Source organism: Mus caroli, unplaced genomic scaffold (genome assembly GCF_978045245.1).
Source record: "Mus caroli unplaced genomic scaffold, Mus_caroli_1 scaffold_11, whole genome shotgun sequence".
Classification (NCBI taxonomy): Eukaryota; Metazoa; Chordata; class Mammalia; order Rodentia; family Muridae; genus Mus; species Mus caroli.
Window position 1 is genome coordinate 43,847,595 of NW_028227266.1, and position 27,588 is coordinate 43,875,182.

General features: G+C 43.0%; 1 protein-coding gene across 4 annotated transcripts in view; it reads right to left on the minus strand.

Moving 5' to 3' along the window:
- Positions 1-4,114: 4,114 nt before the first annotated feature.
- The window catches only part of Pafah1b2 (platelet activating factor acetylhydrolase 1b catalytic subunit 2), a 48,181-nt gene continuing 24,707 nt past the window's right edge, over positions 4,115-27,588 (minus strand). Inside the window, exons 1-6 of one of the 4 annotated variants that reach the window (XM_029481672.2) lie at positions 24,799-24,873; positions 17,827-17,914; positions 15,439-15,528; positions 14,272-14,388; positions 12,130-12,252; positions 4,115-7,816 (exon numbers count right to left, since the gene is read on the minus strand). In XM_029481672.2, coding sequence (XP_029337532.1) covers positions 7,538-7,816; positions 12,130-12,252; positions 14,272-14,388; positions 15,439-15,528; positions 17,827-17,914; positions 24,799-24,830 — 729 coding nt within the window. In that variant the 5' untranslated portion in view covers positions 24,831-24,873 and the 3' untranslated portion in view covers positions 4,115-7,537. Of the gene's footprint in view, positions 7,817-12,129; positions 12,253-14,271; positions 14,389-15,438; positions 15,529-17,826; positions 17,915-23,645; positions 23,890-24,170; positions 24,350-24,798; positions 24,874-27,588 lie in introns of those variants that run through there. The other 3 variants (XM_021172742.3, XM_021172741.3, XM_021172743.3) reach the window with 3 other exon arrangements.

Sequence of the window (27,588 nt, forward strand, 5' to 3'; positions counted from 1 at the left end):
GCATGCCAAGCCTTATCCCTGTGGTCCTTAATATACAGATGGTACAGACTGCCTGCATGTGTATCTTAGCTAAAGACCAGGAAGGGAAGCTTTTGCTTGGTGGCACAGACCTGGAATCCCAGCTAGTCAAGAGGCTGAGGCAGGAGGATCACAGATTCAAAGCCTGTTGAAAAAACTTCAGTAAGATGTGTCGCAAAACATAAAAAGGGCTTATGATGAATGTAGTTCAGTGTCAGAGTACTTGACTGGTAGGCTAGGAGCCTGGATTCAATCTACAGTGCTGGGTGTGTATAAGGGTGGGGTGAGCAAGGGGAAGAATTTTTTAAAATTGGCAAGGGAAATGAGAGAGAATTGCTCTGAGCAATGGGCAGGGTTTTCTGCAAGAGAAAGATGTTACTTTCTGTTCCCTACGGCTTCAACATTCATACTGAGTCACTCAGTCCCTGTATCTGGTTCCCTCCGGCCATGTGACAGAACCGAAAGAGCTTTCCAGGAAAGGTTGCCTGGGCATCAGGTTGCAGTACACAAGTGGATAAATAATAGATCAGTTCAAATCTGTGCCTCTAAGGATCACTGCCAAGAGACCAGATCTTCCACCTGCAGAAAAGCCTGAGCCCTGAGTTACTGAGTCAGGATGCTGCTAAGAGCTTTGCTCTTCTCTGGCACATCCTAGATTACAAACAACTCTACAGTCCTATTGCCCTTTTCTCAGTTATACACTGGCTTACCTCTCACACCTTCTCTTACTGAACTGGCCTCAAGTCTCCAAGATGATTTCCTCATTCCTATTATCTCCAAACCAGTCTAGCCTCTTCAATTTTTTTTTTTTTTTTTTTTTTTTTTTTTTTTTTTGGTTTTTCGAGACAGGGTTTCTCTGTGTAGCCCTGGCTGTCCTGGAACTCACTCTGTAGATCAGGCTGGCCTTGAACTCAGAAATCTGCCTGCCTCTGCCTCCTGAGTGCTGGGATTAAAGGCGTGTGCCACTGCGGCCAGCCCCATTCATTCATTATTTTATTTATTCAGTGCCTGGCCTGTACTTGTTCCTAAACTGTGTTAGGAACAGAGAGAGCCTTAAAGCACCTTCACTATTTATGTAGGCCTGGAAGATGGCTCAGCAGAGAAAGGCATTTTGCAGAGCCTAAAGAACCGAGTCCCATAACTAGAACCCACATGGTAAGAGAGCCAACTCCTAAAGGCTGCCTTGGGTCACTGTGGCATGTGTGCACACTCAAAAATATTTGTAGTTTTAAAAATAAACAAACGCCAGGCGTGGTGGTGCACGCCTTTAATCCCAGCACTCAGGAGGTAGAGGCAGGCGGATTTCTGAGTTCGAGACCAGCCTGGTCTACAAAGTGAGTGCCAGGACAGCCAGGGCTACACAGAGAAACCCTGTCTCGAAAAACCAAAAATAAACAAATAAATAAATAAATAAATAAAAATAAACAAACAAGGGGCTGGTGAGATGGCTCAGTGGGTAAGAGCACCCGACTGCTCTTCCGAAGGTCCGGAGTTCAAGTCCCAGCAACCACATGGTGGCTCACAACCATCCATAACGAGATCTGGCGCCCTCTTCTGGAGTGTCTGAAGACAGCTACAGTGTACTTACATATAATCAATAAATAAATCTTTAAAAAATAAAAAAATAAACAAACAAAAAATACTCTTTTTAAAAAAAGTTTATGGAGGACATTATGAGCACATAGACATGAGCAGTAAGACAGACTGGAGCTAGAAATGGAAGAATCAGCAAACACTCCAGGGGTCCCTATTGGGATAAAAGATGGAAGGACTAACCAATAAAGGGGACAGAAACAATATTCCAGAGGGTAGTCTCACCTCGGAGCAGCCGCACTTATGTATGGAAGGGAAGGCTGACCTTGTAAGCCAGTAGCTGTTGACAAGCATGCTGTTGTACTTGACTCTTTACTAGTGTGTTGACTCTGTGTTAAGTGTCTTTGTGTAAGCCAGGCATGGTGGTGCATACCTGTAATCTCAGAACCTAAGAAGCTGAGGCAAAGTCGTCAGTGTGAGCCCAGCCAGGGCTATATAGCAAAACCTGGTTTTAGAAAATTGTGTTTATAAATAAACTAAGTTTAAATGAGCCAGGAAATAAGGCAAGAGGCCTACGTGGGATTACACTGTATCAAAGACAAACATTGTTCAGCTAAACACTAAACATCTTTCATTCTGAATGGCTACATAAAAATGTGATCAGGCAGAGGCAAGTGGTCCAAGTCTGTAATTCCAGCAGGAGGAGACCTCATCTAAAAATAATCTAAGAGGGCCTCTTAGGCAACTGACAAAGGTAAGGTCTGTGGGAACTTGGGTGGAGAAGAACTTTGCATTAGATGTGTCATAAACAAAAACATCCTGAATTATTATTTCTATAAACATTTGTAGCCTGCATTTTACTGCAGCAGGACTATGGCAGAGTGGTTAAGGGAATATGCCACAGAAATGTGTAGCCATATCTTCCAGCTGTAACTACTGCTGCCATGCTGTGTCATCAGGACGAGTACCTTGGTCTAGTCCCTCAGCTTGGGAGACATGGGCAATGAGGCTCTGTCCAAGGTTCACGTCCTATGCTGGCATCATCATGTGTCATACTGGGACTGATGACACTCACTTAGTTCTGATAAGACAGTCTACAGCACACATTCAGACTAAACTATCTGCAAAACAATTCTAGCCTTCTCTGTATGAAGGATGCCAAAGGACACAGTCATGGCTTCTAGAGGTCTGAATAAGACCTCATGTGAGGTTTCATCTGTGATTATGTCCCCACCTCCACCCCAATGTCATTGGAAGCAGACAAACTGCCTACTTTAAAGCTTTCTTTCTGGCTAGGTGTGGTGGTAAACACTGTACCCTCAGCACTTGGGAAATAGAAGCAGATGATTCACTCCAGATCTTCTTTAGCTACACAAGGGACTCCAGGCCAGCCTGAGCTACATGCCAAAAATCACAAACAAATCATCTTATTGGGTATTAAAAGGATTAGATATGCAGAGAATTCTATTTGACTACATTCTCCACATTCTCTTTAGATTATAACTTTATTTATCTAAGTAGTATCTTCTTCTGACATGCTAACACAGAGCTCTGTAGTTCCCCCAAACCCCTTAGGTGTATCAGCACAAATTTTGCTCCATAATGTTTTAATCTTAGTGCTGATTGAAGGTGGCAAGTCAGATGACCAGACAATGCACTTTAAGTAAATCTATTTTTATGGCCACACAAAAGCTAGGACTAAAAGGGAGACACTAGCAGCAGAAAGACCAAACAGCTGCTTCCTCACCCATGAAGAGAAGACACATCGATCCTAGCACCCTCACCTGAGGCAACTAGATCCTCAGAATCTAGAGCAATGAGTAGCACACGGGCATGTCAGGGACCGCTGGCTCAAAGCTGGGCTCAACTATATAAGTCAGGATGACCTCGGAGAGAATGTAATATTCAATTTCTGAATATCTTTTGTTTGTTTTCTCTGTACACGTAGGTCTGCCTGCCTTGGATTTCAAAGCTCAAAAGCTCTCTGGGCTCTCTACTCACACAAAACACCTGGGAAGGTATCCTGAAGCATTTCTCCACAGAAGGCACAGGAACCAAGCCAAGTAAGTCATCCGCGTGCAAGCTGCAGGGAACAGGAGGTGCTGTCTCAAGCAGTGAAATTACGGTGACTGTTAGTGTGAAGAATGGAGAAATGCCACATGGGCCATTCTGTGAGTAAATGTGAAACACTGAACTTAAAAAAGGGGGTCAAAAGGTTGGCTTACGGTTTATCTTTAAGGCCAGGTATGGTAGGGCACACCTTTAGTCTCAGCATGTGAGAGGTGGAGCAGCTAGATCTCTGAGTTCCAGGCCAGGCAGGGCCATATAAGGAGACTGTGACCAACCTACAACACTCTCTCGTATACCTACTCAGGGTTACTTATAACTTTACTCACCCGTCCTAGTGTCCTACCCTGTGAGAAGTGATGGAGTCAATTTGGTACATTCAGTTCCAGAGGACATAAGACGACAAACAATCCATTGTGTTTATAAGGTATGAAAACCCGCCCCAGCTTTTTCCATTGGAATCTAAACTATGATAAAAGAAACAGACATCAGTAAGTTTGCAGTGAAATGTTGACTTTTATATTAAGTGAGCACTGGACAGAATGGATTCTGGTCAAAAAGCCTTTGCCAAAGCATCGTCACAGCGCCCTGGGGAGGTTCAGTCAGCCTGCTGCAGTGGTCCCGGAGAGGAAGCTCACTGGCAAGCCCCCACTCACTGTTCCCACACAAGCTGCTCAGAGTCAGGAGCTGGCCATGCTCCCCTTTCCTAAGTTTCTAGTTTCTTCATCACTGTAATAAATAGAAAACTGGCAATATTCACACACCTTAGCACAGACAGGATTCAGACAGAGCATACAACTGTTAAGTGGTTAAATTGAAAATACAAACAGAAATTGGGTCTTTTAAAACAATGAGTTATAATTCTTTAAAGAACTGGCCATGAGCTAGCTATCAAGACTTATTTTGCTGGGTGAAGGTTTTTGACAGAAGTATCAGGATTGGATAGAAGTCCTCAACAGTCCTAGCAGACCTGACATGGTGGCCAGAGCACTGCCAATGGTAATCTACAATGCCAGGGCATCTCCAACCTGCTACAGTAGAGACATGGCTCTAGCACTGGGAAGGTAGAAGCAGAAGGACCGAGTTCAAGGGCATCCACAGTTCATGGTAAGCAAGACTGTACTACACTGAGACCCTGTCCCAAGAGAAGAAAAATGTTGGGAAAGGAACAGAATAAGTCAAGCATGGTGAAATAGGCCTGTAATTCCAGTACTGGAGAGACAGAGACAGGAGAATCACCAAAGTTCAAGGACAGCCAGGGTACTGTAGACTCTGCCTAAGAACATCACCACCCCACCTACCAAAAAAACAAAACAAAACAAAGCAGTATGAGTGCTGGCTGCCTGGCCCTTAAACAATTGCAAAGTAGTTCTGTTCACATCTTTAAAAAACCACAAAGACTAACCAGTTTGTCACTGAAGCAATCTGAGATGTCAACCAAAGAAAAACTGACCAACAATTTTAACAATTTTACCCCTAAAACAGCACAAATAAACCTGGCAAGAAATGACAGTGGACTCCATATCTGCATGTTAGCAATAGGACAGAGTTTTATTTAAAAGGCTAGTGGTTCAAATACTATTGCTTGAAGAGCTCTGGTAGGTATAAAACGTAGTAACATCTGAGGTTTATACACATATGCAGGAGCTAACGGCCAGCTCACAGGACTAGTTCATCCTTGGTCAAGAGAAACTACAAGCGCATGATGCAGGAGTGACCGAATGGATTCACGTGGACCATACTCCCACTCTCCGAGGAACACACAAACACCTGGGTAAAAAATGCTCTTTTTACACACAAAATTCTGGCTTAATTAACTCTCCTTCCTAAAATGATACCTCGGTTCAGAAAACAATCTGTCTTGAAAAACTCAAGAAGTTGGGCTACTAAAAAAATAAAAGGGAATCTTACTGTAGTAAACAATTTTAGTAAACACCTTGTGTATTTTCCTGTTGCTAATAAAGACATGATACATTCATAACACTATGCCTTAAATTCCTACACAGATGCTCACCAGGAAAAAAATCACCTCAATTTCTATCTTTCTCAGTCAGGTGCAGGTCTCAGCACAAACCAACAATAGCTTCTCTACCAGCCCTGATGGCTGCTCTGAAGGCAGAACATAAAAACCTAGATCATAGCTACCGAATGTGACCATTAAGCAAAATCTTTGCAGAGCACATTTAATGAATTACTTCAATCTCCAACCTGGTCCAGTTAAAATGTTTGTAGATCCAGTTTATACGGGTCCATAGGCATATTGGATGACCAATAATCTATTGTTCTCTCAAGTGGCAGTTTGTGTAGCTCAAGCAAACCAGTAGGAATGTAAAGAGCTCTCTTAAAATCCTGATAAAGACACTAAATTATATGAGGAACCTTAAAAGATCAATGAGCTACCTCCATGGTAATGCATGCATGACTGTACTGTCAGTCGTCAGGAGTCCAGAGGCAGGCAGATCTCTGTGAGTTCAACACTAGCCTGGTCTACAATGTAAATTCCAGGCTAGGCAGAGCTACACTATGAGACCCTGTCTCAAAGACCAAAAAGAGAACTTAGTTTACCTTTATTAAAATGGTAGAATAAAGATAGCAAAGCTAAAGCAGGTGTGGTGGCGCACGCCTTTAATTCCAGCGCTTGGGAGGCAGAGGCAAGTGATCTCTAAGTTGAAGGCCAGCCTGATTTACAGAGCTTCAGGCCAGTCAGGACTATACAGAGAAACCCTGTCTTGAAAAACAAAAACAAAAAAGGAAAAAAAAATGATAAAGATAGTACATCTATTGTGAGAGCAGCTTCCCTGTTTCCCATGGAAAAAAAAACATGTTTTTTTACTGACAGAATTTAAGAATTAAAAAAACAAGCAAGCAAGCAAACAAACAAATATGTCTAGGGATTACCTCAGTGGCAGAGCACTTGCTTAGTATGTGCTAGGCCCTGGGTTTGATTCCAGTACTGTAAAATAGATCTATTTATATATAATATATATAAAACGAAAACAAACATATACACCTTAAGATAATATAAAACTTGAAATAACATCAGGCATTATGGAATGGGAAACAATTCTGACCACCCCTACACCCAAAACAAAGAAAAACAACAGGTTGGGGGGGGATGACAAGCAGAACTCTGGATGATGAACATTACACAGACCCTACATCACAGAACACCACACAGATTGAGTTATCCATCAGTAAGATCGTCCTGACGGCAGTGCATGTCCTAGATCAAAAATGAGTTAAAAGTTTGTAATGTAAATAATCCACCTGTGAGGAGATGAGGGGGAGGCAGAGGGAAGGCTGCATGCACGGGTCTATTACAGACATGATAATCAGCAGCAATAAAAACAATATCCCACAGTCCCCAGACTTTGTTTTCACTGCTTAAGATTGAGAGGAACAAACTCACTTGTAACTATAGCATCTCCCATATTGGAGTGACAAGCATGTTTAATCTGATGCTATATGTTAATAAAAATACTGAGAATACATGAATCAAACAAAACAACACAACATACTAACTCATGAACCTTAAAACTGGACCAAAAATAAGTTTAAAGCCAAGTAGATGTGATAATTATCACACATGACATAATCCATAGAAAAAAGGGCCAAGAAAAGAATCTTCATATTATATACTCTTGCTTGATGTCGTCCTAGGAAAAACAGTGATAATTCTACAAATGTGTCATAAACAACTAAAAAGTCCCCTTCTGGTTTCAAATGAATCTTCCTTGGCTAATTTTTCTCCTCTCAAACAAAACCTTTATATACAGGACCAATTTAAATCCCTCCTCCCCTTCAAACATACAAGCCTCCAGGAACATTGTACAATGCAAAGTGCCTTAAGAGAGGGTTCTGTAGTGCCAGTGGCCTGACTGATCTGAGGAAGGGGGATGCTGTAGCACTGATGGGCCAGTCAAGCAATGGTGCTTTGCTTCTCCTCCGGTGTTTCCTCCAGCAACTGCATGATCAGTTCATGGAGGGGTTTGCAGATCTTTGCATAGCCCCCTCCTGTGAGATGAAGAAAATCAAACATGTCGTGGCAGGAGATGGCACCGTCCGAGTGCACGAAGCCCCCATCTATATCAAGGAGCTGCACATTGGCAAGCTTCGGCAGGGAAACCTTGAGAAGCTGGTTCACCTTGGCATTCTTTTGTCTTAAAGGGTTGGGCTTCTCACCTCGAGGTAACAGACCCTGGGGCAGAGCATAGAAGAGCATTAACAGAGAGGGTTACTTGTTTTTCTTTACTTACTTATGACTTGAGCTTCCCAATCCCACTGAACTTCTACCCACAGACAAATGCTCCTGGGGCCTTGTCAGCATGTTCTAAAGCAGTGCATCACCTTCTCTTGTCCACAGTTTATGTCAACTGTCATTCCAACACCCCAGGTCTCTCATCTCACACTTCATATTTACTACAGGATGACTAAATATTTATATTCTAAATATTTCTCTAATCAACTTGTGTTTTCTGAGACGAGGTCTCATGAATCCTAGGCTGGTCTCGCACTCACTACATGCTAAGGATTATAGGTATGTATCATCACATCTGGTTTCTATGGTACCGGGGGTGGAACACCCAGGGCTTCACTGCATGCCAAGCAAGCACTATATCAACTGAGCTACATCCACAGCCTTCATCTTCTTCTTCACCATAGTAACACACATAAAGTTTGGTCAGGAACTTATTGCCATTCATCTCAAAGCCAGTATGTCCTCTTTCAATTCTTTCTCCATATGCCTTGTCAGGAGAATGTAGCTTAGATACACCTATCAATGCCATAGAAAGCTACACTGTAATACATTATAAGAAAGAGAACTGGAGACATTGGTATGGCACGTGCCTATAATCCCAGAGGCAGCAAACTCTTTTTTTTTTTTTTTTTTTTTTTTTTTTTTGGTTTTTCGAGACAGGGTTTCTCTGTGTAGTCCTGGCTGTCCTGGTACTCACTCTGTAGACCAGGCTGGCTTCGAACTCAGAAATCCGCCTGCCTCTGCCTCCCGAGTGCTGGGATTAAAGGCGTGCGCCACCACGCCCGGCTGTGGCAGCAAACTCTTATACGTTCAAGGACAGACTGATCTACAGAGCTAGTTCCAGGACAGCCAAGACTACACAGAGAAACTCTGTCTCACAGTATAAAAAAAAGAGAGAGAGAGTGAAGTGGAATCACAGCTGCAAAGCAGTCTTAGTGAAACACATGAATTAAATAAATTACTCACCTAGTAAGATAAATTAATTTTAACTGGTATATTAATGATCTAATACAATTATCAGATAAATAAGATGGCTTTCTTTCTACTATGGTAAAGAGAAATATCAGCTGGGCATGGTGGTGCACGCCTTTAATCCCAGCACTTGGGAGGCAGAGGCAGGCAGATTTCTGAGTTTGAGGCCAGCCTGGTCTACAGAGTGAGTTCCAGGACAGCCAGGGCTATACAGAGAAACCCTGTCTGGAAAAACAAAAAGAGAAACATCACATGTTTAGAGCAAAATTGTATCAATGCAAATTAGAAGTAGTCTTCAACCAATAACTGGTTCCATCCCAGAAATACTGCCAGACACTGCCATCCTTGTAGCTGGCTGATACCCCACTAGGTTGGCACACAAGGCAACATAAAAATTGTGTCCCTAATTTCTCCTATAGGGTATGTAAGATGTTTCCTTGCAAGGAGAGATTTATGGTGGGGACTTAATTTTTACTCACTTTTTTGGTAGTACTGGGAATGAACTTAGGGCCTCATAAATGCAAAGCAAGAGTTCCACTATGGCCTGGTGAGATGGCTCAGCAAGTAAGAGCACTGACTGCTCTTCCGAAAGTCCTGAAATCAAATCCCAGCAACCACATGGTGGCTCACAACCATTCATAATGAGATCTGACGCCCCCTTTGGGTGCATCTGAAGACAGCTACAGTGTGCTTATTTATAATAATAAATAAATCTTTGGGCCTGAGCAAGCAGGGACTGAGCAAGTGGAGCTGACCAGAGCAAGCAGAGGTCCTAAAAATTGAATTCCCAACAACTACATGAAGGCTCACAACCATCTATCTGTGCAGTGTACTCATATACATAAAATAAAATAAATCTTAAAAAAAAAAGGAGCTCTACCATGAGCTACCATGAATTCTTTACTGTTAATTCCACTTTTCAAAAAACAAACATATATTCAAAGCACATTCTTGTACATATCTACTCTAGTTCTTTCAGTAATATATTGGGGCTTTGGTTGCTAATTTGCTTATGATTTTATACTTTTCCAAAAGCCACCGAGAATTCTCAGTTTGTTACACTGATCATCTCCCTCCATACCTGTTATGCTAAAACATTTCAAATGATGAAGTCAGTCCTAAAACCAAGCTTATTACTGTTAAGTGTAAACTGAGGGATTGCACATGCTTGTGTTCCTCACTGCTGGGGACTAATGTCACCTTCACCTACATCACATTGAGTCTGATGCTATGATGCCAGCTTTGGCTACAGAAGACCCTGTCTCAAAAAGAAAGAAAGGAAAAAAAAAAAAAAAAAAAAAAAGGGCTCTGTACCTAGTATTTCTCATGCTACAAATGATAATACAACAAGGTTTGGTTGAGACAGAAGGAGTAACCAGGAAAGATAATCAATTACCAATAATCACACACTTTGTTCCAGCTTTCAAATCATACAGAATGGCAGAGTGAATATTTCTCATGATCAAGGTAACATGTCTACTGTGATTTATAAACAAGAATGAGAAAAAAATAAAGCCACTGAGATGGTTCAATGGGAAAAGATATTGCCAAAAAACCTGAGGATTTAACTTCAATCCCCAGAAACCATGTTGTAGAAGAAAAATTAATTCCCATAAGTTGTCCTTTGACCTCCTTAAACATACCATGGCAGAAGTTTGCACAGCACATACAGACAAAACTAATTATGAAGAAAAGTTTATGTATTTTTTCTTAATAAAAGTACCAAGGTATGCTGTTTGATTCCCCCACTCTGTTTGATTTTAAATTGTCTCTAAAATAAGATACTAAGTTCCTAGCCACAGAGATTGCTCAATGGGTAGAGTGATCACTGCCCAAGTTGCCCAGAATCCATGAAAAGCCTGGCCCAGCAGAGGCAGCTGCAATCCCAGCACTCCTAGTCTGAGATAGGAGGGACAGAAGAATTCCTGGAAGCTTAGGGGTCAGCTAGCCTGGAATATGCACTTCCCTAACTGAGTTATGATAGGTGTAGTGTTTCATGTTTCAGTATTATTAAGACCATAATCAAGATCTCTATTAAATTTGGCTTATTTTTTTATGGTGCCGAGGATCAAATCTAGGGTTATATGCATACTACAAAGTATTCTACCACTGAGTTATATGCTCTTAGCTCCTTAATATCCACTTTAAAACCAAGAGTACTTATGGAGGATTCATCCTGTACCATTCAGGCATTAATATTTCTTAAGAAGCTTCTTCAAAGCTAAACCCTGTCACAACACCCCAGTCGGGAATAAGGCACATAATGCAACAGCTACATCAACACTTAAACTAAATGCCAAGAAATAAAAACTAAGATCTGAAGCTGGCAAGATAACTCAGCAGGTAAAATCTGTCACCAAGGGCTGGTGAGATGGCTCAGTGGGTAAGAGCACCCGACTGCTCTTCCGAAGGTCCGGAGTTCAAATCCCAGCAACCACATGGTGGCTCACAACCATCCGTAACGAGATCTGGCGCCCTCTTCTGGAGTGTCTGAAGACAGCTACAGTGTACTTACATATAATAAATAAATCAAAAAAAAAAAAAAATATCTGTCACCAAGCCTGATGACCCAAGTTTGATTGCTGGAACCTACATAGTGGTATAAAAGAACTAATTTTTTTTTCTTCCCCCTAGCTATTCAGATGGGGTTAGAGACAGGACTTCTCTATGTAGCCCTTACTGTCCTGGAACTTGCTCTATAGGACAGGCTGGCCTAGAACTTGAAGAGAAATGCCTGCCTCTGCTGGGATTAAAAGAATGAAACACCACTGTCCATTCAGTGAGACCTGATACTATACTTATAGGTTGTCTTTAGAAAGACAGACAAAGAGACACGCCCCAGTTAAAAGATCTGGTTCTTCAGCATCTACAAGAAAAAACCAAATTAGTAATAACGGCATACACATTCCTCCCTGACTTCCTAACCATCTCACCCTTACAAACACTACCAGAAATAGCTTCCCCTTAAAAACTCCGTATTAGCCGGGTGTGGTGGCGCACGCCTTTAATCCCAGCACTTGGGAGGCAGAGGCAGGAGGATTTCTGAGTTCGAGGCCAGCCTGGTCTACAAAGTGAGTTCCTGGACAGCCAGGGCTACACAGAGAAACCCTGTCTCGAAAAACCAAAAAACAAAACAAAACAAAACAAAACAAAAAAAAAAACTAAAAGCAAAAACAAAAAAACAAACAAAACCCCTACACATTGATGAGTGACAACATTTTTAAAAGATTTCTGAATGGATCTAAAGATATAACAAATCTCTACCTAAAAAGATTACTCACCAGTACAATGATCTTGGCCTGTGGCTGCCGCGTGTTTATAAGTTGTACAATTGCCTCAATCCCGCCTGCTACTTCTTCTGCTGTATTTTCGTGGTTGTTTGTCCCTACCCAGACAACAATGACCTATAATGAAGAAAGAAAAAAGGGAGAAGATAAAGACCAAGAATAAAAGAATACTAAAACTTTTAAATAAAAAGCTTATTTAAAAAAAAAAAATCAAGAGAAATGGGGAAGGTAAGATGGCTCAGCAGTAAAGGCATTTGTCACAAAGCATAAAGACAAAGTTCAAACCCTGGGACCCACAGGGTGGAAGAAAGGAATCAAGTCCACAAGTGTCCCCTGGCCTCTACAGTGTCGCACAGTATGTTCACTTATACATGTGAAGGTGAAGACATAAGCAAAACAAATAAATCTAATAAAAACTTTAAAAAACATTTAAAAATGGGCTCCTCAGACAATGTTGGGAAACTTCAATGGGAAAATGAAAACCGTGCAATGGCACCGTGGGTAAAGCGCCTGCTGCCACGTCTGCCAGAGTTCAATACCCAAACCTCAAGAGAACACCTATTCCTACAAGGTGCCTTCTGACTTCTACCTATATGCACTGTAGCACATGCATGCAGACAAATGAATAAATAAATGCAACCAAATTTCTAACAAAACAAAACACCCCAAAATCATGACTTATGCTTAACATCATGTTTCAAGATAAATTATGAGCAAATTAATATTTAGGTACCAAAATTAGCCAGATGGTGGTGGTGCACACCTTTAATCCCAACACTCAGGAGCCAGAGGCAGAGGTAGGTGGATTTCTGTAAGTTCGAGGCCAGACTGGTCTATAAAGAGAGTTCCAGGACAGCCAGGGCTGCCCAGAGAAACCCTATCTTGAAAAACAAAAAACAAGCAAACAAAATAAGAACTGGAGAGATGGCTCATGGTTAAGAGCATCCACTGCTCTTCCAGAGGTTCAGTTCAACTTCCAGCAACCACATGGTGGCTCATAACCATCTGCAACGGGATCCTATCCCCTCTTCTGGTGTGTCTGAAGACAGCTACAGTGTACTCGTATACATAAAATAATTAAAAAAAAAAAAAAGGTGCCAAAATTATACCAGGAAGAAACAAAGAATTAATCTTACAAAATCCACCAACTACCCAAGAAAGAACAATAAACTCTACTGAATATGAATGAAACCTTTCTGGCAAACATGTATCTTTTTTGTTTGTTTGTTTTTGGTTTTGGTTTTTTTTTGGTTTTTTTTGAGACAGGGTTTCTCTGTGTAGCCCTGGCTGTCCTGGAACTCACTCTGTTGACCAGGCTGACCTCGAACTCAGAAATCCACCTGCCTCTGCCTCCCAAGTGCTGGGATTAAAGGCGTGCGCCACAACGCCCAGCCGCAAACATGTATCTTACAGAGAGATTTAAGGAACTGCTTCCTATCACAGTAAGACTTGTCCCTGGCTGGAAACGCACTGCAACAGGGCACCCCCAGGAGCACAAATCCTGTAATATAAATTCACAGTGCACTCAGGAAGGAGTCCCTGGGATGCAGCTGGATGGAGTTTTCACAGTGTCTCTCTGCCTGTATTTAAAGGCCTGGGCCACCATGCCCAGTGAAAGCAACTGTCATTAGTGACTCTCCTTTGTTTCTTGTTTTCTTTCTCTTTAGGGGTTGAAGAATTATATGCAGTATAGCAACTACAGATGTTCATAATGTGAAAGGTATTACAGATGTTTGTTTGTTCACATCTATCTCAAACTATCTTCAGAAGAACTCAGAGAACTTGGTTGCACGCTTGTTTATAGGCTCAGTATTTCCTGAAATGAATCATGGCCTGATCCCCACTCTATTGCCCAGGCCCACATTCCACAGACCTACACACATTCTGTGCATCAAATCACTTCCTACAACTGAAGACAGTCACAGCAATCACAGCTCAACCCAGCCAAACAACAGACTGGGTGCTCCTTAAGTCCATGCCTCAGTATGTTCCTAAGCAATGATGGTTGCTATCAGTAAGCAGGAAGCAAGAGCAATCATGAAACGGTCGTTAAAGAAGCAAGTTTTCACTGCTTCAAACACCTGCATCTGAAAGATTCAAGATCAGTTATACACTTTGAAAAGTAAGTTTTATCACCTTAGGCTTAATGTTCTCCAGCTCTCCATTCTTTAGTCGCCATAAAACATGTCGTGTTGTATCTCCCCCAATTCCAAAATTAAGAGCATGAAGTGGGGAAAACAGCTCCCGCCATATCTAAAAACAAAACACTTGATTTAGTTAGTTACACAAACAAAATAAATCTCTGGAAATTCTTCACTTGCAATGTGATTTAATAAGTCGAAAACTAACATTTTTGTTGTTTTTGGGGACAGGGTTTCTTTGTGTAGCGCTGGCTATCCTGGAACTTACTTTGTAGACCAGGCTAACCCTCAAACTCAGAAATTCACTTGCCTCTGCTTCTCAAATGCTGGGATTAAAGGAGTGTGCCACCTCTCCCAGCTAATCTTCCACATTCTTAGCACTGAAAACTGGAAAGTCTACCTTGCCTACTACAGTGATGAGTCTCCGCTCAAAACCCTGCACAGCACATTCTAATGTCCACTAACAGATATCAAATCAAGCTGTCAGCTCAATAAACACTTTTCATAAATTCAACTATTTTTTTTAAATGAAGAAACCAAAAAGAAATAAAGTTGTATTTTATAAGTTTCCTTTGGAAGAATACCTACCCTCCCCACAAAAAAAAAAAAAGAAAGAAAGAAAGAAAGAAAGAAAGAAAGAAAGAAAGAAAGAGTAAAAGCCCGTTATAAAAATATACAATATGGGGGCTGGTGAGATGGCTCAGCAGGTAAGAGCACCCGACTGCTCTTCCAAAGGTCCGGAGTTCAAATCCCAGCAACCACATGGTGGCTCACAACCATCCGTAACAAGATCTGACTCCCTCTTCTGGTGTGTCTGAAGACAGCTACAGTGTACTTACATATAATAAATAAATAAATAAATAAAAATATACAATAAATTACAAAGTGGAAGAACACGAAATAGTGAGAAACATGAGCAGGACAAAACAAGCAGAAGTAAGAAACAGTCATGGTCATCACCAGGCTAACACAGCGAACATTACGCTTCTTGGAAGTCAGAGCAAAAGAGTTTGGTTTCAATCAGACTGCACCAAGCATCCCACTGGGGGATCGGCTTCCCTTGTACTTGGCACTCTTTCTCTGCATCCTAAGCCTGAAAGGGCAGCTTAGAATTAAAGACTATAGGCTCTACAGTAGGAGTCCAGAATGCCCTCTGCTTTACCTCGTACTGCTGCATTAACTGTACCATGGAGTCTCCCACAAACAGCACATCTGGCTCTTTGTCTTTACAGTCCAGAACAAACCTATTATGCTGGTTTAAAGAAAAAAGAAAAACAAGAAATTACTATTATATCACAATGTTTCATATTATTAAAACAACAGCTACCACAAGCATTCTATCTTTTCCTCAAATAATTAGGAAAAAAAAAGAAAAAAGGAAAAAAGAAGCATTTGTGGGGCCATCGAGATGACCTAGTATTAGGCAAAGGCCCTTACAGGCTAACTTAAGTTTGAATCCTAGAACTCAAATGGGAGGAGAGAACCAACTCTTATAAGCTGTCCACAGACAGACAGGCAGGCAGACAGGCAGACAGACACACAGACAGATGCAAACTTCTATTATGACATTTTCTAGATTTGTTTTTCTTTGTACAGCTATGTATTTGTTACACTACTCAAGTTTTTGCTGTTGTTTTTGAGACAGGTCTCACTACTTGGTCCTGACTAGCCTAGAACTCAAGATATAGAACAAGAGGGTTTCAAACTCAAGAGATCCACATGCCTCTACACGAGTATTGTAGTAAATGTATGTGCCACTACACCCAGCTACCTCTATCTATCTAAAAAAAAAAAACAAACTGTTTTGAATACCCCAGGCTAGCCTTGAATTTCAGCATACTTCTGTCTCTAACTTCTAAGTGTGCTGGGAAGATAGGTGTGTGCTAAATTAATTTCTCTCTATCTCTCTCTTTTATTTTACTTTAGGTTGGCATGTGTTTGCGAGTTTATGAGAGTGAATGAGGGAGCCACAAGAGGGCATCCTAGCCCTGAAGCTGGAGATTCAGGTGTTTTGTGAGCCACCCAACTGTGTGCTAGATCTGAACTCTACTCATAATTAAGCAGCAAATGTTCTTAACGGCTGAGCCATCTCTCCAGACTCACACTACCCATGACTCTATCCCTAAGTATTTCAGCAAACATTTACAACTTAGGATGTTCTCTTATAAAGCCATACTAAAATAAATAAATAAATAAATAAAAAATAGTTCCATTAACATCTACCATCCAGTCCATATTCAGTCTTTCCAGACTCGCTAAGAGTTAGGTATTAAATTTATCTTTGAACCAGGGTCTAATTAAGACCTAGGTCTTCTCCCCCACCCCAGCTTCATGAGGTAGCACTGACAGCTTTCAGATATAGCACATACTTTGAACAGAGCTGTAGTATCCAAGTGTTAAACTGTTAGCAGATCTGGCCTTTTCAGTCTAATACAAGTTTATAAGCAGAAGTAACCCAGTAGTAGTGGCATGCCTGACTTTCCCTACCACTCCCTCCTTTCAATTAAGTTGCCTAAGCTGACTTCAAGCTGCTGGCCTGAGGTGATCCTTCTGCCTCAGTCTACCAAATAACCAGAACTAGAAGTATGAACCACATGTCCAGCTAAGATAGTATTTATTTATCAGTGTGGTTTTGTTGGTTTTATAGTGCTGGGAATAGAATTCAGCTAGAACCCAGTCTATCTCTGAAACACATGTCTAGCCCTACTTAGTGGCTTTTTGTGTTTTTGTCTTAAGTTAGGATCTAACTATGTAGCCCAGGCTGGCCTTGAACTCTTCTACCTCAATCTACTGAGGTTTAAGTAGCATGTGCTACCATACCTGGCTAAGAAACGACTTTTTTGTTCTTGTGACTGTTCTCTAAACTATATAGAGAAGCTGGCCTCAAACTCACTACTGAATAGTCAGGCATCAGTTTTCCAATCTAATTTCAGGGATAGGTCTACAGATTATTTCTTTTTCTTAAACACTACAGTCAGAATTAGGAATCTCAGCTGGTAAGAGTATGCATGCATGAGGCTATGGGTTCAAACCATGGCGTTTTATGTCTGTAATTTCAGCACTTGGGAGGCAGACGTAGGAATTTCACAAGTTACTGTCTCAATGGCAAAACAAAACAAACAAACAAGCCTGGACAGCTAAGGTTACATAGAGAAACCTGTATCAAAACCAACAACCAACCAACAAACAAACACAACACAACTCTTGGTAGTCTTTGTATCTTCAGGCACCCATAAAAAGACACATACATATAAAGTAAAAATAAAATATAAAACCAACCAACCAACCAACCAACCAACCACCCCTGGCCCCAGCACTGGGGAAGCAAGAACAGAATTCCTGAGATATATTGACTAGCCAGTCATGCCAAGTTAATGAGTTCCAGATTCAGTTACAGACACTTCTTCAAAAGTTAAGGTGAAGAGCAATCAACTGACGATGACACCAAATCTCTGATCTCCACATACATGCAAACACATGCTAGTTTGTGCAAGAACACAAAGCAAAGTGATCCATCCCATTTAAGTAATCCATATGCATGACCCTTTACCTGAGACATCCACCTGTCATCTCCTTGAATATCTTCTGCGGCATGTGGAACAGCTGCTGGGTTCGAGTCTCCTTGGCTCATTCTACACCTGAGGAGAAATGTCGGTCATGTTTCATTTATTAACAAGAACATTAAAATACTAAATACTGCCAGGTTTTATTTACTTGTTTTCCCCTTTGTAGCTCTGGCATCTTAGAACTTACTATGTAGATCAGGCTGGCCTCAAACTCACAGAGATCTCACTGTCCCTGCCTCTTGAGTACTGGGGTTAAAGGTGTACAATACTAGCCTGGCTATTTTATTTTTAAAAAGATTTAGTTTTACTTTTGTATGGATATTTTGCCTACACGTATGTTTGTGCATCACATGCATGTAGTACCCACAAGAAGCCAAAAGATGGGAAACAGGTAACTTGGAACTGGAATTACAGAAGACCATTAGGTGTCATTACGGATGATGGCAACTGTAGGTCCTCTGGAAAAACAGCAAATGTTCTTAACCACAAAGACATCTCCCTATTTGTCAGGTTAAACAACAACAACAACAACAACCACCACCACCCACAACATCTATCTTATTATGGATTTTTGCCTAGGAACTGAAGTAGAATTGATTTTTAGCAGAAATTAATTCTAGAACATGAGTGCTTAAGTCTCAAATCACCACTGAACTTCGGACATCTCCCATCACTTAGGAAAGCAAGCGTCACCTCTAAACCATTGCCCCATGACACCTCTGCCTGTGACTAAGATTAACTGTACAAACTCTGACATACCCACCCTAGGCTATGTTTTCACAATCACAGAAGTCAGACACAGAACAATGAAATCAACATCACAGCCTTTTACAGTGCTAGAACTATACACTGAAAATGACTACACAAGGAACTGGGTACCAAGTGTGAACAACATATACAGATGCACACTCAGGCAAAACACATACATACTTTTTAAGTAAAAAGTGACTACAGCAACAACTAGAACTCACTAGCTACTAAAACATCACACAAGTAACCACAGAGTAATTAAAGTACTAGTACAAAACTGGGGAGGGTGAAGGTCCTCAAATTCAGCATTCTTGTTTTTTTAAAAGAAAAAAGGGGGGTGGGGGAGCGTGTGGGGGACTTTTGGGATAGCATTAGAAATATAAATGAAATAAATACCTAATTAAAAAGAAAAAAGAAAAAAGAGAAAGAAAAGGAAAGGAAAGAAAAAGCCAGGTGTGACAGTGTATGATAACAATCCTAGCTATGGGGATGTGAACACAGGCAGATACTGGGGCTAACTGGCCAGTGGAACGGCCAGTTTTACCTAGTCTGGAACATCTGTCTAGCGAGAGACCACATATGGGCTCATGAAGATGTGGAAAAATAGTAACTGAGTAACAACACCCAAAGTGTGGTGACACACACCTTTAAACCCAGAATTTGGGAGACAGAGGCAGATCCATCTCTGAGTTTGAGGACAAATGTCTGCATAGCACACTCCAGGTAGGCCAGGTTACATATTGAGACCCTGTCTCAAAAGGGGTGTGGTGGTAATAGTAACCGAGGAAAACCCAAAGTTTGATGTCCGACCTCCACATGTACTTTATGTACACTTACTATATATGTGCTTCCACAGAAAACACACACACACACACACAAACTAGGGATTAGGAATAAAGTCTGGTTGATAGCATGGCTTGCCTAGCCATTCCTAAAGTCCTAGGTTCAATTAAATCATATCAAAGTAGGAGCATGCCCATAATCCTAGAATTCAGAAAGTAGCATGGAAATCAGAAATTCAAGGTCAACTGCAGCTATTTTTTTCTTTTTTGAATGAAAAAGTAGGGGTTTTCCCCCCCTTAAATTCCAAAGATCCATTCTATGCATCTGGTAACATAATCGACTCTCAAGACAATAGGCCTGTATAAACTCTAACATCTTATTAGGTCTTTACTTTTACTTAGAAATGTTTTCTGAACTGGTCTATCAGTTCATCTAAACAATTTACAATTAACACTTATTAGGAATTTACTATTTTAGTCAATTTAATTCCACAAGTCAAGAGGTAGAGACAGGCAGATCTGTCAATTCAAGGACAGCCTGGTATGCATAGCAAGTTCCAGGACAGCCAGGGCTACCTGGTCAAAGATACCTAAGGAATTTGTTTTATTGCTAAACTGTTAAGCAGGAAAGGCATTCCAGATTACTGAATTAGGAATGTTCATTGTCTCATTCCTATTGTTTGTAGGACAGTGGGCTTGTTCCATTTTGTGGCACTGGGGATTGAATCCAAGAATCTCACACACTGCGTGAGCACTGTACCGCTGCACATTAGTTCTAGCCCTAATCCATTCCAAACCAAGGCCCACACCTTTTAAATTTTTGATTGGTATTTTTAGATAAGGTTTCTCTGGGTAGCCTTGGCTATCCTGGAACTCACTTTGTAGACCAGGTTGACTTTCAACTCAAAAATCCACCTGCCTCTGCCTCCCAAGTGCTCGGATTAAAGGTGAATGCCACCACCACTTGGTTCTTTTTTTTTTTTTTTAAATCGTGCACTCACTTACAGATTCAGTGTGTGGAGGTCAAAGAACAGTTAAGGAAGTCAGTTCTGTTCTTGCACCCCAGGGGTCCTGCAGTCAAACTCTGACGGCTGGCAAAGCACTGAGCTGAGCCATCTTTCTGGCACTCAGCCTATTATCCTTAAACAAAGACTGCTATTTTACATAGAGATAGATCGCATGAACATGATAAAAATTATTTACCAAGCTGTTTTGCTTATTTTTTATTATCAGTCCAAACACCGAGCAAAGCACTTCCATCTGAACCCCAAATCTTACATTTTGTTTTGAGGGCCTCCCTGTGCAGCCCTGGCTGTCTTGATTTGCTGCAGGACTTATTCTGCCATCCAGATGCTGAGATTACAGGTGTGCAATACTATACTCAGTCATACGTTCCAATATTCTTCACAGGCAAAATGAAAGGACACGGAAGAAGAAACAGAGGAACCAAATTCCAGTGCCTAAAGTTAAAAGGCAGTTCTAACTAGAAGAAGATTATAAAAAGTATTTCAAATTTGATAGTCCCTGCCTGCAGGCCAGAAGAGGGCACCACATCTCACTATAGCTGGTTGTGAGCTACCACATGGTTGCTGGGAATTGAACTCAGAACCTTTAGAAGAGCAGCCAATGCTCTCTTACCACTGAGCCATCTCCCCAGCCCCTACTGTCTCTTCTTTTTAGGCCAGGCCAGAGACAATCCAGAGGTCTAGCCAAACCAGGTGTTAGCACACACCTTAATTTCTCTGAGCTGAGGCCAGCCATGTCTCCTGAGGCAGGACAGCTAGGGCTGTTGTACACAGAAATTTTGTATCCAGAGAGGGGAGGGAGGGGGGTGGGGGTGGGGAGAAAGAGAGAGAGACAGACCCAAGGTGGGCATGGTGACACACGCCTTTAATCCCAGTACTCGGGAGGCAGAGGCAGGCATATTTCTGAGTTCGAGGCCAGCCTGGTCTACAAATACAAAGTGAGTTCCAGGACAGCCGGGGCTACACAGAGAAAGCCTGTCTTGAAAAATCAAAAAAGAAAGAAAGAAAGAAAGACAGACAGACAGACAGGCCTAGTGGTGGTAGACACCTTTAATTCCAGCACTGAAGGCTGAAGAAGCAGGTTAACCTCTTGTGAGTTCAAGGCCAGACTGGTCTACAGATTGAGTTCCAAGACAGTCAAAGCTACACAGAGAAACCCTGTCTTGAAAAACCAATAAAATAAATAAGCAAGAAGCAGGCAAGCATTTATTTGGAAGTCAGATAATGTAAACAACGATGTTTTTTTACAACAAAGAAATTCTGCAGTTGGGGTGACTCAGCTGGCCAGGCAGTGGTGGTGCACACCTTTAATCCCAACACTCAGGAGGCAGAGGCAGGGGGATTTCTGAGTTTTGAGTTCGAGGCCAGCCTGGTCTATAGAACGAGTTCCAGAACAGCCAGGGGTACACAGAGAAACCCTGTCTCAGCTGTCAGCTGGTAAAGTACCCGCTGTACAGGTCTAATGATGCCCACAACTCTACAAAGCTGTTCCTGACCTCAGACACTCAGTCACTGTGCTTTAGGGCATGTGTGTACACCCACCCCCACCCCCACATCATACAAATATAATAAAAAATTTTAAACGCATAACATTTTGGGAGACAGGAGATGAGACAGTGGTTGAGAGCATCAGCTGCTCCTGCAGAGGACCAGGGCTCAGCATCCATACTGTGGTTCACAACCATCTGTGACTCCAGTTTCAAAAGACCTAGCGCCTTCTCCCAGTCTCTGTTGGCACTACATACACACGATATGCATACATGTAGGAAACACATTCATTCACATAAAAATAAATAACTTTTAAAAACCCAGACAATTTTAAAAGTGAAGAATGAATCAGGAGTTATCCAAAGAGTATCCTACTGAAGTTAAAAAAAAAAAATTACAGGGATTCCTGAACCATTTTCCTATAGCCACCTTCAAAAGAGTGGCTCACACCTTTAGTCCCAGCACTCAAGAGGCAGAGGCAGGGGATCTCTGAGTTTGATGACAGCCTGGTCTACACAGTGAATTCCAACACAGTGAAGGCTTCAAAACAGAAACCCTGTCTCAAAATGAGGGAGTTTGTATAAAATGAGGAGGGGGCTGGAGAGAGCTGGCCCAGCAGTTAAGAGCAGGTACTGCTTCTCCACAGGTCCTGGGTTTGATTCGCAGCACCCACATCCCAGCTCCTAATTGTCGTTCACTCCACCTCCTAGAGGTAGTACCCAATCCCTAGGAGTTCAAAAACTAAAAACCAACACTTCCCACCTCACCTTACTGGGTCAGAATAATCTCCTTACCCAGGGAACTGCAGGCTTCCTATGAAAAACTAGCAAGGAGGGGATAAAAGCTGGGCAACTGTGTACATTTCCATGAAAAACTATTTTGCAGAGGAAACTTTGTTGTCCTTCAAAAATCTCCAGGAAGAGAAGGCAGTCCTAATCCTAAACTTTCTATCTTCCCCACTTAATTTAGACCTCAACGACACAGCACAGCACCGGACTCTACACTAGTGGTATGGAAGTCAGTCCTAACAAAACAACTACAACCCCTCAAGCTCAGCTGGCTGTGTGTGTGTGTGTGAACCTCGAAGCTTGCTGAGACCTTTGAATGAGAATGAAAAGATTTAGGATGCTTCCATTAAGGCCTGAGGCTTTTCATTTTGCTTCAGAAGAGTTGGCAGGGTTATTCTGAAGAGGAAGGCAAGCCTCGTCCAGAATGCCCTACCTCGGTCTCTGGTGGGCGGCCCCCCAGGATCCAGCCCATCCATAATTTATTATCAAGTGCCCATGCCAACAAATTAATGCACAATGATTCCCTCCCCTGCTCTCCCACAAGGAGGCAACCTTTAAGTCTGAACAATGTGCCCAGAGACGGGCAGACACAAGCCCCATCCAAGGGAAAGATAAGCTTGCATTTTCTCTTTTCCACACCTTTTCCTCTGGCCCATTCTCTCCACTCAACTCAACGCTGTAGAAAATGCAAGTCTAGGACCTGCTCTTAGCGTCCTGGTGCCCTTCCCTTTGTCCATAGCCACGCTCTTCAGAGACGCCAACGTTTTAAGGCTTTGGATTTCCTTAAGATCCGTATATACATGATGAAAGGCAATGTCAGCCTGGGAGCTATGGAAAGGATAACGAGTCACTCTGCCATGAGTAACTCAAACCTGGAGACCACAGGCTCTGACCCGCCAAGTGGACATGGACCACATGGGCTGGGGAGGGGAACCACACCTCCAAGGAAACTACTCACTGACAGATGTACCTGGCTGGCGGTAGGCCATCGGCCAAGTCACCAACGCCTGGGCCTCGTCGCCGAATGAAGTGGGGGACCCTTAAGGCTAGCCTCTACCAATCCTTTCAGAGCCCTGACACGGGTCTTTGGGAAGTATTAGCGAAGGCAACGGAGAAGTTTCGAATGAGGAGACAGTTTTCGACGAGAAGGGCAAAGAGCGTGATCCGTTAAAAAAAAAAAAAAAAGGCACAACCCAGTCACAGGCTTGGGCCTAGAGGTCCCACCCCGGGGATGGAGGGAAAAGGCGACAGCTGAGGCAGGAGGCCGGGCCAGGGGACCCGCAGGCCGCTCAGCCGCCGGCCAGGGCGGGACCAGGGCGCCGCAGGGCAGCGGAGTCGGCGCGGGGCCCCGGAGGCCCTGCAGGGCGACAGCGCGGGGCGCGGCGGGGGAGGGGCGGCGTGGGGGAGGGGAGCCGGGCCTCACAATACCGGCTCGCCCGCGCGTCCCACCCGCCACGCCGAGGCCCCGGCTCCGCGGTCCCCACGATGCACTCACACAGGCAGAGGGTCCGTGCGGGGCCCTCAGCGGCTGCGGCGTCAGCGGGTTGCGCTTCAGTCGCTCGCTTGATCCCGACGGCCGCGTTCCGGCGCGCGTCCCCTCCTCGGGCCCCAGCACCAAGCAGCAGCGCCTCCACTTCCGGTCCCCCTGCCACTCGGGCAAATGGCTTCCGGAAGTCCCGCCCCTGGCTGCGGGGCTAGCTGCGGGGCGGGTGCGCCTCACTTTCCCTCGCAGTGCGCGCTCTTTGCTTGGCGCACAGGTCTTCAACCGTCCCTGCCAAGTACCGACTTTGTTCTCTTTCTTTCCCCGACTTGAGCGCGACTTGAGCTTCCATCTTTCCTGTAACTGCCTTCCTGTCCTGATAGGATGACGGAAACTATCCGGAGATGGCCTTAGAGACAGTGTAGCTTGACCTCACGCTGACGCCACTCCCTTCTTAGCCACTGATTTCCTCCGCCGATGGGATAAACCAGATTGCAGAGAATGGGGAGAAATAGGCCCGAAGTTAAAAGGGATAACCCCTACATTTACCAGCAGAATTTCTATGATGATATTCGAAATTATGGGTTACCGCCTCTAAGGTGATAGATACCACTCGGGGAATGACAGAAACCCCAGTCTTTACCTTAAAAATCCATCCAGTTTAGGGGAGTACATAGAGAGTCAATGTAGAGATTAGATGCTAACGGCTGGATAAGTGCAGGACAGATCAGCGCCAAGAGGAGGGGCAAGAGATTGCGTCATCATTAGCAGGGAAACTTGGTGGAGCAGTGCCAGGGCTGGCTCTTTAATGATGGATAGGATTCATTCAAACTCATAATAGTGAATTGCAGAGCATTCCAGGACTCTGAAACTGATTGAGAATGTTGTTGAAACCTGTAAGCCTAAACTATCGAGATAATAAAATAAAATTTCAAATCACTTATGTGCTGCTCGTATTATCTCAAGTGCAAAATAAAAATTTCAAGATAATGACTTTGTCATTGCCTCCTTAACTCTTCTGCAGATATTCCAGTTACATATGGTACACTAGCAAGATCTCAGTAAGTGCTGTTTTAAGTGTTTTGATCAAGAGAATATCTGGGAATGTAAAGGGTTATTTAAACAGTTTAGAAATACAGTTAAGAGAAACAGCTTGAATTGGTTTCCAATGATAAAGCCCTATGTCTGGGTTGTTTTTGTCAATGACACAAATCAGGGTCATTTGAGAAAGGGAACTTTAAAAATGCCTTCATCTGATTGGCATGTAGGCAGTCTGTGAGGGTATTTTCTTGATTAATAATTGATGGGCGTATCCCACTGTGAGTGGTGCCACTTGGCAAAGGTGGCCCTGAGTTGTATAAGAAAGCACACAGAGTAAGTCAGTAAGAAACAACATTCTATAGCTCCAGTTCCTACCCTGACTTCTCTCTGTGACAGGCTGTGATCTGAGAGTTGTAAAGGAAATAAGTCCTTTCCTCTCCACTTTGCTTTTAGTCATGGTGTTCCCCCTTCTTCTCTCTCTCTCTCTCTCTCTCTCTCTCTCCCTTCTCCTCTCTCTCTCTCTCTCTCTCTCTCTCTCTCTCTCCCTTGTCCTCTCTCTCTCTCTCTCTCTCTCTCTCACACACACACACATTTTGATACTATCTTTTATTCATGAGAAACCTTGATTGATTGCTTGCTCTTAAGATGGAAAACGTAGCCTCCACTTCACTCTGCAGCTATGAACATAGGACCTTCCTGCTTCCTCCCTTCCTGGGTGCCACCATGCTTGGGTCTCACACAGTCCTTCAGGATTGAGTCCAGGGCTTTATGCGTCTTAGACAAAAACTATCAACTGAGCTACATTCTCAGCCCTACAAAACTTTTCTTCAAGCCCTTAAGGCTCCTCATTTTTGGTAATACTATAGATTGAACCCAAGGAGACATTCTATATTTGAAAATCCTGGGGGTTGGCGAGATGGCTCAGCAGTTAAGAGCACTGACTGGCTGGGCAGTGGTGACACACACCTTTAGTCCCAGCACTCGGGAGGCAGAAGCAGGCAGATTTCTGAGTTCGAGGCCAGCCTGGTCTACAGAGTGAGTTCCAGGACAGCCAGGGCTATACAGAGAAACCCTGTCTCAACCCACCCCCCCAAAAAAAACAAACAAACACACAAAACAACAACAACAACAAAAAGCACTGACTGCTTTTCCGAAGGTCCTGAGTTCAAATTCCAGCAACCACATGATGGCTCACAACCATCCGTAATGAGATTTGATGCCCTCTTCTGTTGCATCTGAAGACAGCTACAGTGTACTTACATATAATAGATTAATCTTTGGGCCGGAATGACTGGGGCTGGAGTGAGTAGAGGTCCTGAGTTCAAATCCCAGCAACCACATGATGGCTCACAACCAGTTGTACAGCTACAGTGTACTCATATACATAAAATAAATCTTTTTTTTTTTTTAAAGAAAGAAAAGAAAGTCCTGGGGCTGAAGAGATGGCACAGTGGCTAAGCGTACCTACTACTCTTGCAGAGGACCCAAGCTGGTTTCCCAGCTCCCATATCCCATGGCTTACAACACCCTGTAACTCCAGCTCCATGGAACCCAATGCCTTCCTCTACACTTACATGCATGTACCCACATGACACATGTATGTGAATGATTAAAATAGCATATTCTTTTCCAGTGAAGTAGAATTTTAAGTAGTCCCTTCAGCTGTACAATGACTGGAGCAGTGTGCTCGAGGCTGACAGTGACAGGCTAGGTGGGCACACCCAGGGGCTTCGTGCTATGCTCCCCTTGCCGAGCAGCCTTGAATAGAATTTCACTGACGGCTTGGCCTGGGGGGTGGTTACCTGCCATAGTCCCAGCCACTGGGGAGACTGAGGCAGGAGGGTCACTTCATTGATTTATTTATTTATTTATTTTTGTTTTTTGAGACAGGGTTTTTCTGTGCAGTTCTGGCTGTCTTGGAACTCACTCTGTAGACCAGGCTGTCCTAGAACTCAGAAATCTGACTGCCTCTGCCTCCCAAGTGCTGGGATTAAAGGCATGCGCCACCACTGCCCGGCTTAGATTTTTTATTTTGTAACCTTTATTTTAGGTGTATGATTGTTCTGCCTTATGTCTGTCTGTGCACCATGTGCACACAGGGCCTGTAGAAGCCAGAAGAGGGCATCAGATCCCCTAGGACTGGAGTTACAATTGTGAGCTGTCTGTCATGTGAGCTCTGGCTGTGTGTCCTTGGGAAGAACCACCTGGACACTTGTTTGTTTGTTTGTTTGTTTGTTTTTTTAAAGATTTATTTATTTATTATATGTAAGTACACTGTAGCTGTCTTCAGACACATCAGAAGAGGGAGTCAGATCTTGTTACGGATGGTTGTGAGCCACCATGTGGTTGCTGGGATTTGAACTCCTGACCTTTGGAAGAGCAGTCGGGTGCT